This window comes from Perca flavescens, chromosome 8 (genome assembly GCF_004354835.1).
Source record: "Perca flavescens isolate YP-PL-M2 chromosome 8, PFLA_1.0, whole genome shotgun sequence".
Classification (NCBI taxonomy): Eukaryota; Metazoa; Chordata; class Actinopteri; order Perciformes; family Percidae; genus Perca; species Perca flavescens.
This window is the reverse complement of record NC_041338.1, coordinates 17293117-17311178: the sequence shown is the minus strand read 5'-3', so window position 1 is coordinate 17311178 and position 18062 is coordinate 17293117. Positions and strand designations below refer to the sequence as shown.

At 39.4% G+C, this 18062-nt stretch overlaps 1 protein-coding gene across 2 annotated transcripts in view; it reads left to right on the top strand.

The window, feature by feature from the left end:
- Positions 1-18062, top strand: part of kcnq1.2 (potassium voltage-gated channel, KQT-like subfamily, member 1.2) — a 120498-nt gene that overhangs the window by 25574 nt on the left and 76862 nt on the right. For both annotated transcript variants that reach the window (XM_028585564.1, XM_028585565.1), the window contains exons 4-11: positions 7277-7403; positions 7601-7679; positions 7771-7867; positions 9876-10016; positions 12172-12282; positions 12598-12693; positions 14037-14174; positions 16567-16690. In XM_028585564.1, coding sequence (XP_028441365.1) covers positions 7277-7403; positions 7601-7679; positions 7771-7867; positions 9876-10016; positions 12172-12282; positions 12598-12693; positions 14037-14174; positions 16567-16690 — 913 coding nt within the window. The remainder of the gene's footprint in view (positions 1-7276; positions 7404-7600; positions 7680-7770; positions 7868-9875; positions 10017-12171; positions 12283-12597; positions 12694-14036; positions 14175-16566; positions 16691-18062) is intronic.

Here is an 18062-nt window from a genome sequence, read left to right as displayed (position 1 = left end):
AAATGCACACAAAATTCATAAATGCACACACAATTCAGAAATGCAAACAAAATTTACAAATGCACACAAGATTCAGAAATGCACAGGACAAGATTCAGAAATGTATTTCTGATGCACACACAAATATATCTTGATTTACAAACTGCTTGCGGTCTGTGAGCTGTGAAGTATTTGAGTGTGAATTTTGAGACTCCCCTGACGTGGCTCAACTCACAAATGCATTTTTTTAAACAGGGAATGATCTGCAACCAATCAGATATCTCCCTTGTTTTAGCCAATCACAAGAACGCACCCCACGTGGGGGATTGTTTACTTATAAGCCAATTGAGAATGATTAGGTGTCGTCAGGGCACAGCGCCCCGCCCCTTCCTCCCTCCATTTTGAACTGCTCATGTTCATTGTTTATGTTGGTTGCTGAGACGTCGGATTTATCGGGTGGCTGCAATTAGAAGAAAGGACTTTACTTCCTGAGATGAGAGTGTGTTCTCTGCATATTAATTTGGGTAAGTTCTCTTAAAATGTGTTTATGTTGTCGGCTCTTAAAGCCACAAAGTGCACCTAGCTAACGTTGCCTATCCTGCTAGCTAACTACAGTGATAGCTAAGCATAAGTGAACACACCCATACTAATCATTTAACATAATGCTGTTAGCTGGGTTGCTGTCTTTTGTGCCATTTGTGTTTGTAAAGTTTAATGTCCGGTGGCATTTTCATCTCTTTTTATAAGCCGTTACTGTATATGGGTAATGTTAGCAGTGATTTAGAAATGTGTGTTTATCAGTTGTAGCTGCAGGATGGGAGGTAAAGCTGCACCTTGTTTACTTCACTAGCAACGTTAAATGAAAGCTAAAATGTAGTAGTAGTTTCCCATGTGAAGAGCATTCATAACGGTAAACATTTGTCTTGTGTTTGCTGCTGTCTTTTAACAGGGACTAAGGAACAAACGGAGGCAGCGCTAGCATCACCAGAAAGGAGAGATGAGGAGGAGAGGGAAAGCAAAAGATGTTGAATAGATTTTCTATATTAGAGATTGCCATTCAAAAAATAAATGCATCAAATTAACTGATTTGTCCTTGTCTTTAAGTTTTTGGGCGTATATATATATATATATATATATATATATATATATATATATATATATATATATAGTAAAAGGTTTTTCAATGTCTATCTTTCCATCAAATTGTGACCTGGAGACAGGAAACTTCTAGCTGAATAATTATACTCAGATGCTACCTGTTTTAATAACTAGTTAGGTATACCAGCTTTTAAATGACATTAACGAAACGTGTATCTTTATTATAACATTTATTCAAACATGACTATATACTGTACACAAGTATATTTAACATGAAGCAACGATCAGACTCAGCTGCCGATGATGGGGTTGCTTCCAGACTGCAGACAGAAGGAGAAAGCTTTAGGTTAGTCCAGTAGTTATCCTGGTAAGATTAGAATTGTATCACAAGTATATTTAAGCATACTGTAACATTAAGGTACTTCATGTAACTGTGTAGTGGTGTAGTTTATTCATCATGGTCTTAACTGGCAACTGTTGACCATTTAACACACTTAACATGTTGGTTATGTTGGTTGTAGCATTGTAGTTTGTGCGTTTACAGTACTATTTAACCTTTCTCACTTGCAGTTTACTGCATATCATACTGCCTGTGGCAACCTGCATTAGCTGGTAGCGTTTACCTTGTTGTAGTTGCTGATCATATTTTGCACTGCTTTTGTTTGAAAGCTAGAAACTACTGGGCAATGAGCTAATGTTACATACATGCAGTAAACTACAAGCTAGCTAATGTAAACTGTTAGCTACTGTAAGCTTAATGTAATTTACATTAATTAATGCAATTCTCCTTACCGGTAGGTGTTATGACAACTACAAAGTACAAACTTGAATGTTTAAAAAGTTTATAATTCATTGACATGGGATAAATAAAAGAAAACGATAGTCTATCAGTGTCGGTAACATTACCTACCTTCGCACATTGCGGCCAAAGTTGCCGACAGAATATTCTCCTCCTGCAAGCAGACTGACGCTGATTCACTTTCTCCATCTCAACAAAACAAATTAAACAGCCCAGTTCACAGTTCCACATCCATTTCTTCTAGTGTTTTGAAATGCAGCATTCACACTGTTGCCCCCTATACAGTCTATAGTTGCCCCTGGTTACCGATAGTGTAGGTATGCCAAAAAGGTGGACGGGCTCAGGCCATAGGCTCAGGCATAGGCACCTCCCAAATCGTGACGTATGTCATGTGGGGTGCGTTCTTGTGATTGGCTAAAACAAGGGAGATATCTGATTGGTTGCAGATCATTCCCTGTTTAAAAAAATGCATTTGTGAGTTGAGCCACGTCAGGGGAGTCTCAAAATTCACACACAAATTCTTCACAGCTGTAAATCAAGATATATTTGTGTGTGCATCAGAAATACATTTCTGAATCTTGTCCTGTGCATTTCTAAATCTTGTGTGCATTTGTAAATTTTGTTTGCATTTCTGAATTGTGTGTGCATTTATGAATGTTGTGTGCATTTGTGAATCTTCTGTGCTTTTAAAATGTTGTGTGTGAATTTGTAAATTTTGTGCGCATTTGTGTATCCTGTGTGTGTATTTATGAATCATGTGTGTGCATATATGAATCCTGTGTGTGCATATGTGAATGTTGTGTGTGCATTTATCTTTATTGAGACTGTTCTAGCTCCATACTAATCAGGCCGACTAATTAAAAAAACCTGTGTGATTGGACCATGAATGTGTAGGGCCTTTATAAACACGCATTATGCATTATGATAGTTATGAAACAGTTAATTGATTAGCCAATTAGTTGATTGGCAGAAAATGTACAGTTTTGAGCAAGCAAAAAAGCCAAACTCGTTTCAGCTTTTCAAATGTGAGGATTTGTTTTCTCTTTATTTCCTTCTAAATTGTTCTTTGTTGGGGAGGGGGAGGGACAAGTATTGTTAGCATGTTAGCATGTTAGCATGTCACACTGGGCTCTGGGAACCTTTTCTCTAACATAAACAATTATTAAATAGATTAAATGGATAATGATGTGAAAATCATTGCAGCCCACATAATGAGGTACATATTGATGGTATTATTTAGTGATGCTTCCTTGACAGAGGTAGAGCTTGATGAAGAGAATGAACAAAAGAGTCTAAAGCTATTATAGCTGCACTGCAGTATCCTCCTGTATCCTCATGATGGAGACAGAAGATCTTGGCTGGGAGGATTCTACCCGCCATCTTACACCACAGCCACAAAAATACTACAAAGCTCTAAAAGACTAATCCCTTTCACCATAACACAGCTTCTGCCAACTTGTATTGCATCAATCCAAAGCTCTTAACAGTTTGTAACATGTGTACATATTGTACATTATTAGCATGGGAATGGTCAGGAGCCACTGATTTTAAGCTATTGGGATGCCACTGGTTATGCAGAATTATTTGGCCCCATACAGACTGTACTTTATAATACTTGCTGGTAAATTGGCTTTTTTTGTGGCTTATTAGGCTATTAAGGCTGCTAAGTGATGTAATAAATCCAGGGCTTACAACATTTAGAGAACACTATGGCTGCTGTTTGGAAACACTACAAAGAGCTTGCATCATCTATCACTTGTCAGCACACTGTGAATATAAACGTAGCTACTGTGTGTAGTCATGCACAGTTTATACAAAGGTTGCACATACAGAAATGGACAGACACACACACACTCACAAAAACACACATATGTACCACCTCGTGAGTCCCAAGGGCAAACAGAGGACAGAGTGGACACTGTGTTCTGTAAACTTTTGGCCAGTGCTCTTTGAAGACCTACTATCACAGTTATTCATTTATTTTTTACCCAAGAAGAGCAAAATACTCTCTATCATTATCTCTAACTCTCTTTCTCTCCCTTTCTCTATCTTCCTCTCCTCCCTCCATATTCTTTTTTTCTGTAGCTTCATTACCAAAGAGACTAGCAGTAATCAGCCTCATAAAGATGTAAAGAGAAAATTAAAATTCCTGCACACAAAACTACTGTTAGTCTTTTCTCTCGAATTGTCGAACCCTGTTTATTTGAACACCTGGCTGTGTATTTGTAATGCATGGTTTTGGTTCAATATTAATTGTGAGATAAGATAATACCTTATCTTCTGTGTGTGTGTGTGTGTTTGTGTGTGTGTGTGTGTGTTTGAGGGGGTGGAGCCCTGTATGTTGTGTCACGGTGGCATATAGTGGTGATAGTAGCTATACTTAGAAAATTCAGGGTTAGTGGACATCTGTGAATCACAGGCTGCTTGTTTTGGATGGCAGAGGGGACATTAGTCCTTGAGGATATTTGGCCTTCAGGGCAGCTGCCAAAGTAAAGCTGACCAGGCTGGGCAGGAGGCACAGAAGCATGCATACACACTCACAGTTACAGACACACACGTATATCACATAGATCTCTTCTTTGCCCTCTCTTCTGTCCAGGTCTTCTTCATTGCTTCCCTTTTTTACAATTTCTTTGAATACATATTACACAACTATTCCTGTGCCCTCACTGTGCGTGTAGGTGCACAGCTATGCAGCAAGCTAAACGAAGCTAAAGGTCCCAATAAAGGTTGAAGGCAGCATGTTGCCTTTGAGGTTTTTACTGGAAGCAAATGTGAAACTGTGAAATCAGCATTGGACAGCAAATGATAGTAATTACAAATCAAAGACCAATGGTTTTGTGAAAATTAGATGGTACAGTAACAAGGAAGCTGGATTCACACATAAGTTTAGACTAGTTGTCAAAGAATGTTACATTGTGCTTCAGGGCTGGACAAAACATTGAATAACCAGCAAAAGACCACCCTCAAATCCCTATAGAAAGTAATAATAATTATAGTAAACATACACATAAAGTCCATAAAAGTAAAACATAAAATACACAACAATTATCACAACAGTAATTCAACACTTAATTTAACATATTAACAATTAACATAGACCTAACAACCACAACTGTCTGCAAACTGTAAGGTAACTAAACTGGTTGGTGAGATTAGATTACTGAGATGTAATAATTTTGTACTGTATTCATGCCAATGCCCATATTCATGAATCTTTAATTCTGAAATATTAAATAACTCACCTCTGAGAAAACATGTAGAGTTGAAACGCTATTGAGATTATTATCTAAATCCTACATTAATAACAGGGATATTACTTTGTATTATGTACCATCCATACATTTCAAAAGCTTTATAAAGGTGAATCTAGATGTAATGAGGGACTTTGTGCATATGGGCACCTCCCTTGTAGTGGGACACACAGATGATATAATCACATTTTCATCTGTTATTGTAATTCCCAAGCAGCTCTTTAAATGCGCTTCATCCTTGTCTGGCTTGACGAGATTATTGCTCCGTGAACGGGCGGCTGTTTTCAGCAAACATATAGTTGCCAGTTTCTGATAAACATCCAAAAACTCCCCAACATCTGGGTGACCCATTTTATGGAATTATTATGACTAATCCCTTCAAATTCCCCACATTCCTTTGACTTTCAAATGTTACCCAGATGTTGTAATTATTAAACTCAAATTGTAATTTTTTTGGCCATTGATGTTTTCATCTGACTGTGGCAGTTTTAGCGAATGCTTATTAATTTTTTAGAAAGCATATACAATGATAGACACACATCAGAAGTTGTGTATATAGAATACAACTATCAAATGCTTGTTTGTCAGTAATAGATAACACTTTGTATATTCCAGAATACAAAGAACTGTTTTAACATTTGTGCACATATAACCTTGTTTGTTAGCTAAATAATACCTTTCAGCCAGAAAGGATTTCTATTGATTATACAGTGTTATATAGACACAGCAGCAGGGACTTGAAAGGTAGTCTGTTACTTTCTTAAACAAACAATAAGGCTATGGCTGACTGGTCAAGTTAAATTAAAATGGATGTTATAGGTATCTCGGTTCCAGACCTCTGAATGCCTGCCCAAATCTCCGATTTGTTCAGCCATTCAAATCTGAATGAATAAAGTAAACCCAAATGGTAATTCAGTCTGATTATCAGGCTATGAAGATTTGCTGAACCATTGCTGCTCGTCTCTGTCTTCAACTCTGCCTCTTTATCTTCCTCTCTCTTTGTGTTTAACTCAGTGACAAAAAAATTAGCAGTTCATTAAGATGAATACGGGGTATAGGAATACCAGGCCAGACGACTGAAGTGCAAAGTCGTAAACATGGTTAATTAATGATTATGTGCAAATGGGCAAACTGAAATTTTAGAAAGCAGCAAAAGGGATCTGTCCATATGACTGACCCATTACTATGATAACCCTGATGGATGCCTTAGGTTGGTATTACGTTGTTTTTCCACAGGATTGTTGCAAAAGTATCACTAAATGTACACATCAGAGCATTTTCTCTTTGGGGTGGCAAAAGTGTCTGGTTTGATTGACAAGTCATTGTTTTGGGGCTCTGTGGTGCTGTGTTATTACAGCAGGGCTCGTGGTATTAAGTTTCATACAAGGGGTGGTCAGGGAGCAGCCAGTTCAAGCAATCAGCGAGATGACCACCCACATGGCCTTAGGTTTTAACAGACAGTATGGTGGCTAAATATTATGCATACACGGTGGCCAGGAAAACGATCTCAGGCTTAATTAAGTCACAGAGGCTCGCGTATATGCACATAATAGAAAAACAAATGCACTATGGCACATATTTCAACACAATTTAAAAAAGAACCAACCTCAACTGATATGCAGGTGCATATGGTTATATCTGAAAATCAAGCCCTCATTTTTGTTTTACAACAAGTATAGTGAACTACCTTATTCAACTGTTGCACAAAGGTTTACAATTATAACAAGATCTCAACACCAAAGTTGATTATTTAGACTTCTTATCTGTTAGGCCGCAGTGTGATAGCATTTCATCCTGTGGCTCCAATCACTTAGCCATTGACCCTGTCTCAATATGAGCTGTCATCAGCCATGTTATCAACCTCCATCTTTCCTCCTGGGTGGTTGGGTGGTCTTAGTACTACTAGACCACCTCAGTTTGTCTGTCTCACACACCTGTCATTAACTATTCATATCATATCACATGTATAATGGCTTGATTAATGCTTTTAGATTAGTCTTAATGCATGGCACAGTGTTATCAATGCATTAGAGATGATATCTTATCTACTTCCACATCCACTCGTCCTGTATGTGCTCCACAATTATTGCCGCTGTACTAATGGATTAATGTAACCCTTGCTCTGTGTTTGCATTGTGCTTCACAGGAGATTGTGCTGGTGCTGTTCTTTGGCACAGAGTATGTGGTCCGGCTGTGGTCGGCAGGCTGTCGCAGCAAATATGCAGGCATCAAAGGACGCCTCCGCTTTATCAGGAAGCCCATATCAATCATAGGTGCACCTGGCATTTTCCTTTGCTCCCATTTAATACAATATATGTTGTGTATTGTTCTTGTAGATCAACAACTTAGACCATTCAAGCGATGTCAGGTTTTACTTTAGGGCAATGTTTCATTAATTATGAAATAATTGCAACCCTGATTTGATTATTTGTCTTGTCTCTTTTTTACTGTCTGTCTTTATTTCTCACAGATTTGATAGTGGTCATTGCTTCGATCATTGTGCTTGGTGTAGGATCCAATGGCCAAGTGTTTGCCACGTCTGCCATCAGGTAGAGTGACTTTTTTCTTCTGCATTTTATTATTTACTCATACAAGTAGCTGGAGAGGGATCAGAAGATAATGAGGTGTTGTGTGTTGCAGGGGCATCCGATTTCTCCAAATCCTGCGCATGCTACATGTGGATCGACAGGGAGGAACATGGAGGCTCCTGGGATCTGTAGTCTTTATTCATCGACAAGTAGGTTGAAAGTATTCAGGCTAATGCTAAAACTATTTGCTAGTTTTTATAATTTTTTTTTTAACACATATAAAAAAAAAGAGCCATTACTCCTGTTGCATCACTTAGCTGCTGATTCTTCTATAGGGTGAGTACAGAGACCAGACTCTGCCTTCCTGTTCCTGCTGTAATTTACTGCTTATAACAGCAATCCAGTGTGCACTGTCTGTCAGAAATACATGCAAACATGTGTGCAAATAAGCCACAGCAGACCAGGCTTTATAAGGAGAAGAAGATAAATCATCAAGGTTGGCTCGATGGTCAAGGTTGCCTCTCCTTTTTCTTTCATCAGATCCTGGTACATTTGTTTCAGTATTTTATTAGGCTGATACACAATGAAATCAGAGGATGTAATGTTCTTTTCTTAATCCCTGAAGTAGACCGTGTTCTTTGGTTATAGTCAAACCTGACATTCATGTCTCTTCGATGCATAAGAAGAACAGATTGCGTGCACAGGTCAAGAAAATAAATGTGAGATGAGCCTAATGTGATTTGTTGCCATCTCCCTGTTGTCAGATGACCACTTTATCAAATGATGTGCTCTGTTTAGTGGAAATATATTGCCCTTGACAGTGTCAATAAGTTGGTGGAAAGGAATAGACTAAGCACGTTAGGATGTGTGCTCAGAATAGCATTTGAGTACCGAAGTGCTGGGTGTATATTTGCTTACCTGTGTATATATTATAAACTACACAATTATATTGCATATACTACTGATGCTTACACATTGTAGCTCTGGTTTTCTGAATGTAGGTTAAGCTCTCTTACAAGGATCTGTAGGTTTAGACACTCTTTTTACATTTACTACATATACTTTTGTGTTTATGTGCATAACCAATTGATGAGCCTTTCAGCGTCATGAGGCCGACACTGTAAAGACTTGTCCTTTACAGTATGGCTTAAGCCACCGATGGAATAGCAAGGTGATCAAACATATAAATGTACCATTGGTCATGTATAACTTGGCAGGCTACCACTTTCTACCTAACCTGACTGGTTTGGTTTAGGGTGGATTGGAAGTGCAGTGTCAGTGTCCTGTTCAATGCATCCAGCCTGACTGATTGGAGACGATTGTATAGTAGTCGGCAGTAATAATCACCACACCCCATTTATTCTTCTGTTGTGCAGAAGGTGGTGGGTGACCTAGCTGACACGAGACTGGTCTCAACAGTGCACTGTTTGATGCAAACACTATCAGTGCATCTCTCTTTCCTTAAATTACATCCCTAACTCCTCCACTTTCCCACCCTTCCTCGCGTCTTACTGCCTCCCTCCCACGGAGGAAGCACAAGAAATCATGGGAGGAGAGAGGAAAACGAGCAAATGTGTTTTTGTGGGATGAGATGTCCTTTCCTCTGAAGCGTCACATGAATTTGTCAACTGTATGGGTGGAGTTAGCAACCCTTTCAGCTTTAGGGCTTCCCAGAACACTACTCTTGTGTAACCTTGCCTGTAGCTCCTTGATGATCCTCCCTCGATGCTCCCTCCTCGGGGTAGAAATTAGGGCTTTGAGATGGCCTTCACAGAGGAGGGACAGAACAACTTCTGGTTCAGCCGAGGAGCGCGGAGCTATCAAATAAGGGACATGAGATGTAGCCTATGAGTTCTTAGGCAAGACCTGAGAGCACACACATAAAAGTCAGAAAGATGTCAAGTCTAGCTTGTGCAAACACACGGCTCCAGCATAATGAGGCGACAAGCTACTCTCTTCACCACACATGGACACGGCTAAGACCCAACAGCACAATCATTCAGGGATTAACTGACCTGACACCTCTTACTATACAGAGTAGAAGAAAGGTTGGCGTCAGTCAGCAGCAGCTCACAGCATGTCACTCACAGGTCACTTGAGACATACACGTTGTTTGAAGTAATGCACTGTCACCAACCTGATTATCTAACATGTAGATCATTATTTCATACAACATTTTCATAGTATTGTCTTTGTCTGACTTAATGTGTTTTTCAGGAGCTGATCACCACCCTGTACATCGGCTTCCTGGGCCTGATCTTTTCCTCTTACTTTGTCTACTTGGCGGAGAAGGATGCTGTGGATGAGGAGGGCAAGACGGGCTTCTCCAGCTATGCCGATGCCCTGTGGTGGGGCGTGGTAAGACTTAACTAGAAAATAGAAGTACATTGTATAGAAGAGGCAAGTCCTTCACTGATCTTTTTGTACTCTGCGTATTTTTATGAGTACGTTTTCAAAAAAAATTTTTTATAGCAATGCATATATTACTTGGATCCTTGAATGCTACTTAATTTTCCACATAGCTTACATACTTGAAAGACCACATCACATGTCATGAAAAAAGATGATTCTCTCTAAAGAGCTGAAATGAAAAAAATCAGAACAATGGACTCTCAAGTGGAGTCTTAACTGGGAAAATGGAGATGGCTGGCCACCCTGGTTAGACCAATTATATACCTCCTTGTGTTTTTATTTTCCTCATTGGTTCTTCGTGTAGCATGAAAGCATTGTTGCAACACTCAACACAGACGCAGGTGTGTTGATGTTTTCCGCGCACAGAGCTGGTTTTGCTTATTTCCCTCTGTACAGAGGCTCAGGTTTCCAGAGTAGTTAATTAAACATTTGAATTGAAAGCGCAGAGTAATGAGAAACCTATGGCAGTCTTGTGCAGGGGATCAGCGTGCCACAAAGAGACGGTAATAAAGCATTCACCTCTGGGCTCTTTGGCTCAAAGAACTTTTAGAGCACCAATATAAAGTGTCAGTTCCCTTAATTAAAACTTTAATTGTGGGATTAATACCTTTTATGTAACAAGGGTCAATGGGTTCACAGTGCTCCTCACTGCTCTGTGGAAAGTTGAAGAGAAGCTTTTATTTAAGTTGCTCTGTTCACAATGTCGAGAAAATAATCATGGTTGGGGGATTGCACCTTTCTTTTTTCCGGAGACTGTAAACTTGAGAGTCATGATATGCCATTACAATAGGTTTTGGTTTGGTTTGTGAGTGTTTTTGTCTGTGCGCTTAATGAAATGAGATTGCACTGATTAGAAAATGCTAAGCTCCCCCAGTGTGTATTCCTCCTCTTGGCATGATTTCCACAAACGGATGTGCAGGTGCAGGGCACAGCTGGAGGACAAGCCAATGCCATGATTCATATCCCCCTCTCTCTCTCTCTCTCTCTCTCTCTCTCTCTCTCTCTCTCTCTCTCTCTCTCTCTCTCCATTGCCATCCCTGCCTCTCTTCTTCTTCTGCCAATTGCTGGTGGTTATAGGTAATGGCTATTTTTGGCTGATTTTAACAACCTTTCTAACTTCAACCAGGACACAGTGTAACTCACCATTTTGTAGTTGTGGTGCTTATGTACAAGTCAAATTGGGTGTAATCACACATACGGTATATATGCATGCAGACATGCACATACACACTTAAACATATTCAAAGAGCAGGTCTGTGACCTTTTGTGTAGACATGATTAGGTTTTTGCCACACACCCTACAACCTGAATGAGAGGGGTGTTTTTGAGTAGACCATTCCACTCTGATGGTCAGGAGGACATTGTTTAGTCATCGGATTTGTGGATGAGGGATTAAACCCCCCACCACTCCACCTGCCCCCAACATACACCCACCCACCCTTCCCGCTCTTGCTCCTTCTTTTTTACTCCCAAAGCCCTTTTAAGTATCTCACCTTACATCAGCCGCTTTGTGTTTGCGCACAACGCCGGCTCACGCAGCGATGCTCCATAGACACCCACGGTAAGCCAAGTGTGTTCTGAATGTGTCAGAATTGGCTCGGCTTTCAGAGTGGGTGTACATGCAAATGCAAGAGGTATTTGTTTTCCCCCCTCACCCCGGAAAATTCCTACACTCACTGAGGATTAGTGGTTGGGAATCTTATTCCCTTTGAGGAGTGAGAGCCTCAAACGCCCCGGCCATCGCTGACAGTTGTGGAGCAAGGCCAGAACGGCTGATATACTTTCTCTTTATAGTCTAACTCCTATTATAGACTCCTGTGGTTTTGAATGTTGATCTCTGAATAAAGTTTTATTTCATGTGCAATGTTTAACATGTAAGGGGGAACTTATTTGAATTTTGTTCCATTTTTATCGATGAGGTTCATCAAGTTTTCCGCCTCAACCTGCAATGGTGTAGCTTTCATTTTGTCCTTTGCTTCTTTGCATTAGTGAAGGCCTGTATAAGTGGCAGGATTTTTCTTTCTGTCACACATATGTCTACAATCTTCTTATGATAATGTTAATAGATGTAAGAGTGACTTCATTCACTCTCTGTCTTTAGGTGACTGTCACCACAATCGGCTACGGAGACAAAATTCCTCAAACGTGGATAGGCAAGGCCATTGCCTCCTGCTTCAGTGTCTTCGCCATCTCCTTCTTTGCTCTGCCTGCAGTAAATATAATTTGAATCTGAGTCATATGAAATTCATGAGCAGTAAGGAACAACTTAATTTTAGATTGATTATTTAATTTAGTCCCAATCGTATTACAACTTGGTTGACTCCTGTTTTTCATTTTTAATTTAGCTATTACTCTCTGTCCTGAAACACAACTTTTGTATCTATCCTTTTTAAGTACTGGTGTATGGATGTAATGATAAAAGAAAATTAATTTCTTTGTGTGAGATTCTGCATCTACATTTCTAATATCTACACTTAACAACTTTAATATGAGATATTTTCTTTTCAACCTAATTCTTTCCGATTAGGGTATCCTGGGCTCAGGGTTTGCCCTGAAAGTCCAACAGAAGCAGAGACAGAAGCACTTCAACAGACAGATCCCTGCTGCAGCCTGCCTCATCCAGGTACATTTTAGCGTCGCATGGAAGCATGTCGGTAGTAATCCACAAGGTTTACATTAAAAACCAGGTAGATGAAAAACGCAGCAGCAAAAGTATCAGTCCTAATGACCTCAGCATCACAAGAATTAGCGGAAAGTGACTAGGCAAGGTGTGATTCCTTATTTTTGTTTATTTGTTTGTTTTTCTTTCCTCGAGACAGTAGAGGGTAGGGGTTGGGAGAGGGTTGTTGTTCTTGTTCAATTGTGTTTGTCTTTTCAAAAATAGGTAGACACAGTCCCTCAATGATTAAACAGAAGACACATGTCCCTTATTCCATGGCTACAAAATTGTCTCAATCTGATCCTTATTTTTTTGAAAGGTGCAAATGTGCAGTTTACAGATCTTTCTAGTAAAAGAAAAGATGGAAATGGAAAAGAGAAAAAGTAAAGTAAAAGTATTTGTTGTCTGCAAGTTACTACTGAGCCATGGAAAGGTGAGCAGTATCCCACTTGCCAAGAGTGAAATGGTAGCCAGACAAGCAGCTATGTTGTGACAAAAGCTAACCATTACAAGGATTACAATTACCCTGAACACGCTGAGACACATCCATGGACGGTTTAGATGCCTGGGACACCTGTAACACCTAAATGTCTGTAGGACAGAATACTGCAGATATCCACTCCCATGATTTTTTAGGAACATGTTTATGCCATGAATAGAATAGAACTGCTTACATAAAGAATACATTATTGTATATTATCAGTGAATCAGTCAAACTTAACTTGTGCAGAACCTTTTGTAGTGCATTATTGATTGATTGATTGATTGATTGATTGATTGATTGATTTTATTTTTAATATGTAAAGAACAGAACAGCAGACAAGAAATAAAAACAAAACACATCAATAACAACAAATAAGACAATACATTTATAATAATAACTTGTGAACACTTGACGATCTGTTAACAAATCCGAAAAGGAGTGGGAAGAAGTATAAACTTATTTAATCCCACCCCCACCACTTGACAAGCTAATAATAAGATGGCACAAATATTAACATGAATGAAAAGAGACAAATATAGAGAGATATTATGGAAAACAACATTATTAATATGTGTCTGACATTTAACAAATAAACTGTAGTAACAGAAATATGGAAATGTTAAACCAAAACCATCAGTACTTGTTAAAGCAATTTTCACATGTCACTGAATCTGTGGCTAATATTGCTGCATCACTGGCATATTCCTATAGTTGGTTCTTCTTTGTATTGGGGGGGGGGATTAGAGGAAAATAGATTATTACAGGTAATGCGAAACAAGGCATTGACTAATACTAATTCTATGCTTTAACCTGTCTTCCTCAGACACTTTGGAGATGCTATGCAGCAGAGAAACCAAACGGCTGTGCTGTGACATGGAAAATGTATGTTCTAACTCCAGTGCCTGTCACCACAGTGGAATCTGACAACTTCAGCCCTTACGTCAGGAAACTGAACATATCGGTAATTATCCAGTTCAAATTAAAGAACCAAGAGCCAAGGGTATTGTGTGGCTCATATTTTGTGCAGTTTTTAGTTCAGATTGATTTACTACTCTCAAAAGAACAGGACAAGTCTTTCCTTCCAAAACTATAAATCCATAAAATACAAAGTACTGTATGTCTTGCTGTGGGCTTTGAATTCAACCAAGGACATCATTTCACATCTTCTTCTCTTTCACTGTTTATTGTGTCTCTTTGCTTTGATCTATCCAATAAAGGTGAAACCCCACCCAGAAAAAAATTACAGCATCCAGTCTTTAAACCAGAAACATTTGTTGCCTTTGTTTGTGGTTGCGGATGTTTCTTTTTTGAATTGAAATACACATTTGTGGTATTTCTCATATATGAGAATTTTTTTTTTAATGGACATTTGAATAATCTGTTGAACCTTTTCTGCATGAACATCAAAAAGTCTACAAAAGAGCATTGTCAGAAAAAGCTGTCAGACTATGATACTGCACGGTGGATTTGCATATGTCTGGCCCACACCGTATTGTCTCCTTGTGCAGTTCACCTTTCACAACAATATCAGCTATGTTGTGCCTAGGCCATACAGCATAAAGGGGCAAGTTAAGTTCCCACAAACGTACACACACACACACACACACACACACACACACACACACGGAAGGACACACAACACACACAAATACACGTACACACAGAAGCCCTCCCTCCAAGGCTGACTCCACCAGGATGACTCCAGGCCTTTGTCTCTACCGGACAAAGACTCAGTCAGTTGAGATGATGTCACCGCGGCCTTTCTCATGGGAGTAAACCTTTGTCTAGTAGAACAACAACAAAAAAATCTTTGTGTAGCATTGAACCCACATGTATTGGAGAGAATGAAGGCTGCTTCCGCTCTTTTCTGTTTCAGAAGGTGACTTTCTTCGCTGACTCTCCTCTCTCTCCCCTTTCTCTGTCTTTCAAGATCCCTCTCCTGTTTCTTCTCGGTTAAACCGACTTTATTTCACTCTTTCTTTTTCTTCCCTGCTCTTCCTGTCTCTTTCTCCGCTTTTTCCTCTGCCCCTCTCTGCCTTGTCTATTTCTTTCTTGTTTTGTCTCCCTCTTCTCTTTATATCTAACTCCACCAGCCTCTGTTTCTTTTTTTTAGTGCCTGTTACAGTTTCTTCATGCCTTCCATCTCTGTCTCTCTATTCTTTTTTTTATTTTCCTCTTTCAGTCTTACGACACCCACCACCACCACCTTCCATTCTCACTCTCTCTGCTAATGAGTCATTCAAACATCGGGTAGTTGGATTGAACTGCTGGCCACTTGTCAATGCCAAAGTCTGATCCACTGAGTCCAAATAATTGAGTTTCCATAAAGGCCACGTCCATGACGTTGGTTTGGGTCAGTGCGTCTAAAGATTGGACTGGAGGCACTATTTAAGTCCTCAGAAACTCACTAACTCCTAGCACATAGCTGTGATCTCAAAGAAACTGGGATTAAACATGTAACGCTCATGCCACCAGTGTGCAAGCACAACATTTAGTAAGATCATGATGTATAACAACAATGTGAACTATATAGGTGCTAAAAGAAAATAATGTATTTAGGTTTCAATGTTTTTAGCAATGCATGGCTTTTTAACACTTGGCTGAAATGACTGGATAAGTCCAGTCATTGTTCAGAGAATACATTTCCTGGACAATTTTGACCACCTGAAATGTATCCAAGTGTACTGTGTTGCTAACAGGCTAGCACTTTGAACAAATTACAGTCTTTATTCACGTGTTAACATGTATTCTTAGTTCCCCTTTATCTGAACTTAATTATAAAGAGCGATTCTAAGATCCCTATGGATTTGCTTCTCTAGAAAGTGGGACCCTGCCTAGATTAGTGAAACTATGCTGGATCCAGAACTGTGAGAGAAGCTTTCTAGTGAACAATTGGTGGATGGGCTCAGTAAGTGCTATGGGGCCACCACCATGTTAACACACCACCTGCAAGGCTAGGTGCTAGATGCATTACCAGCTGAATGGCAGGCGAAGGCAGAGGCCTTGGTGGGCTGATCTCTGGCTACACAAACTGCTTATTGGGATGTTGGATGTCACCTGCCTAGACTAGTACCGTGAAGGTAGAATGGTCCCAACTATATACGGTAACTTAACTTATTTACAGCATGAAGCTCACCTTTTGACCATGACCTTGTATATATCAGGACAAATTGTCACATGTTGTTCTTTTTAATTTATTCCATTGCTGTAGGTGGGGAACAGTTGTAATTCGTTTGATTATTTTTGGCTATAACTCTGCTCTTTAAAGCTCCTAATTATGATAAGAATGTATCACCACAATAGTCACATACTTCTTGTTTATTAACTGGGTTGATGTGTCCTCTGTCTGTCAGAAAAAAGGGACCAAGAGGAGGTTGAAGTCCAGAGGTAATGGCTCTATGGGTGTGGTATCAGAGAGAGCTGTATCGATCCCCCAGATCACATACGATCACATTGATGACTCTGAGCAGAAAAAAGGTGGGTCATTTTTCCAGGAGGAGCCAAGGGGGGCTGTTGAAGGTAATATACTGGAAAGATTACTGCTCTTATGTTAGTGTAATGAGTGTACAGTATGCAAATTGATGTCAAATAGATATAAAGGATTATTTTCACTTATTTTTTAGTCTGAGGTCTGCTAACTGTATTGCACGTTTTTCAAAGAAAACCTCTACTGTATAAATGTCCTTTCTTCCAACAACTCAGTCCCAGACAAGTCAACTCGCCAAGATTACACATGAAAGCACTGAGCCCTGTTTTATAACTCCTTGATTAAAGTGACTTCATTTTGGAGCTCTTCGTAACAGAATTTTTATTCGAAACCTGACACCTCAGAATGCCATTTTCTGTATGTTTTTTCCGAAGGTGTTTTTAAATTGCATTCAATATTGTTGTGAAGCTATCTTTGCCATTTTAATACAGTTACAGTCCAGCTGGCAACGAAGCCTGTGTCATGTGGAGGACATTTGATGAAGTGAATTACTGCAGTAATGAAACCAATTTTTTTTACTGTTCTTCCTAATACAGTTTTGTTTGATGAAATAATGTGTGTTGAGGGCCGTAAAATGATGTAATGCTGCCTTATAGGCCTTGGAAATCCATTATTTCAGTAAAAGTTTGATGCGATTTTGCATCCAGGGCATTTAATTGGACCAAACATCTCCATGATGAATTAAATTTTTTATGGCACGTTTTAGAAATACTTTTTGTGTTGGCAAGTGTTTCTCATCCTTATTTTGAATGTCTGTAAAAATAAATACTGTAGATACACTTAATTTAGATGCCCCCTAATAATTCTGTTGCCAGCTTAACACATATAATAATAGCACTTATTTTTACACATTTAGGCTAGTAGAGTCACCACAAAAGCTAGAAATGAGAAAACCAGCATTTCACTGTGTCACATAGGTGTTCACTCTTTGAGTATGAACACTCGGAGTAGGAACACTCGGTGAAGACATACACTATGTGAGTACCAACACTGTGAATACGTACACTCCATAAGTACGAACACTCTGTACTTTGTTGAATGTTGAGTCACTGTTGTTCCTGCTGCTGCATGGCAAGAGATTGTGCATCAGTTTATGCAAACAGTGGAAAGCCTTAAACATTATGGGATGAGTTGTTATGTGCTGGTTTCTCATTTTCACACAGTAAACAGTGGCGCTATCCTGATCCCCTTAGACTCAAGATGGCTGCCAGGTGTCTTCAGTAGACCAGATGGAAGCCATTACAGTCTCAGTGGTGATTAGAGGTGCTTCACTTGTCCCGTTTGCTGGCCACAGACACTCACACTGGGCTTAAGTGGAAAAAAACTATTAAAATATGGGCTTTTCAAGGTTGCAAGTTGGAA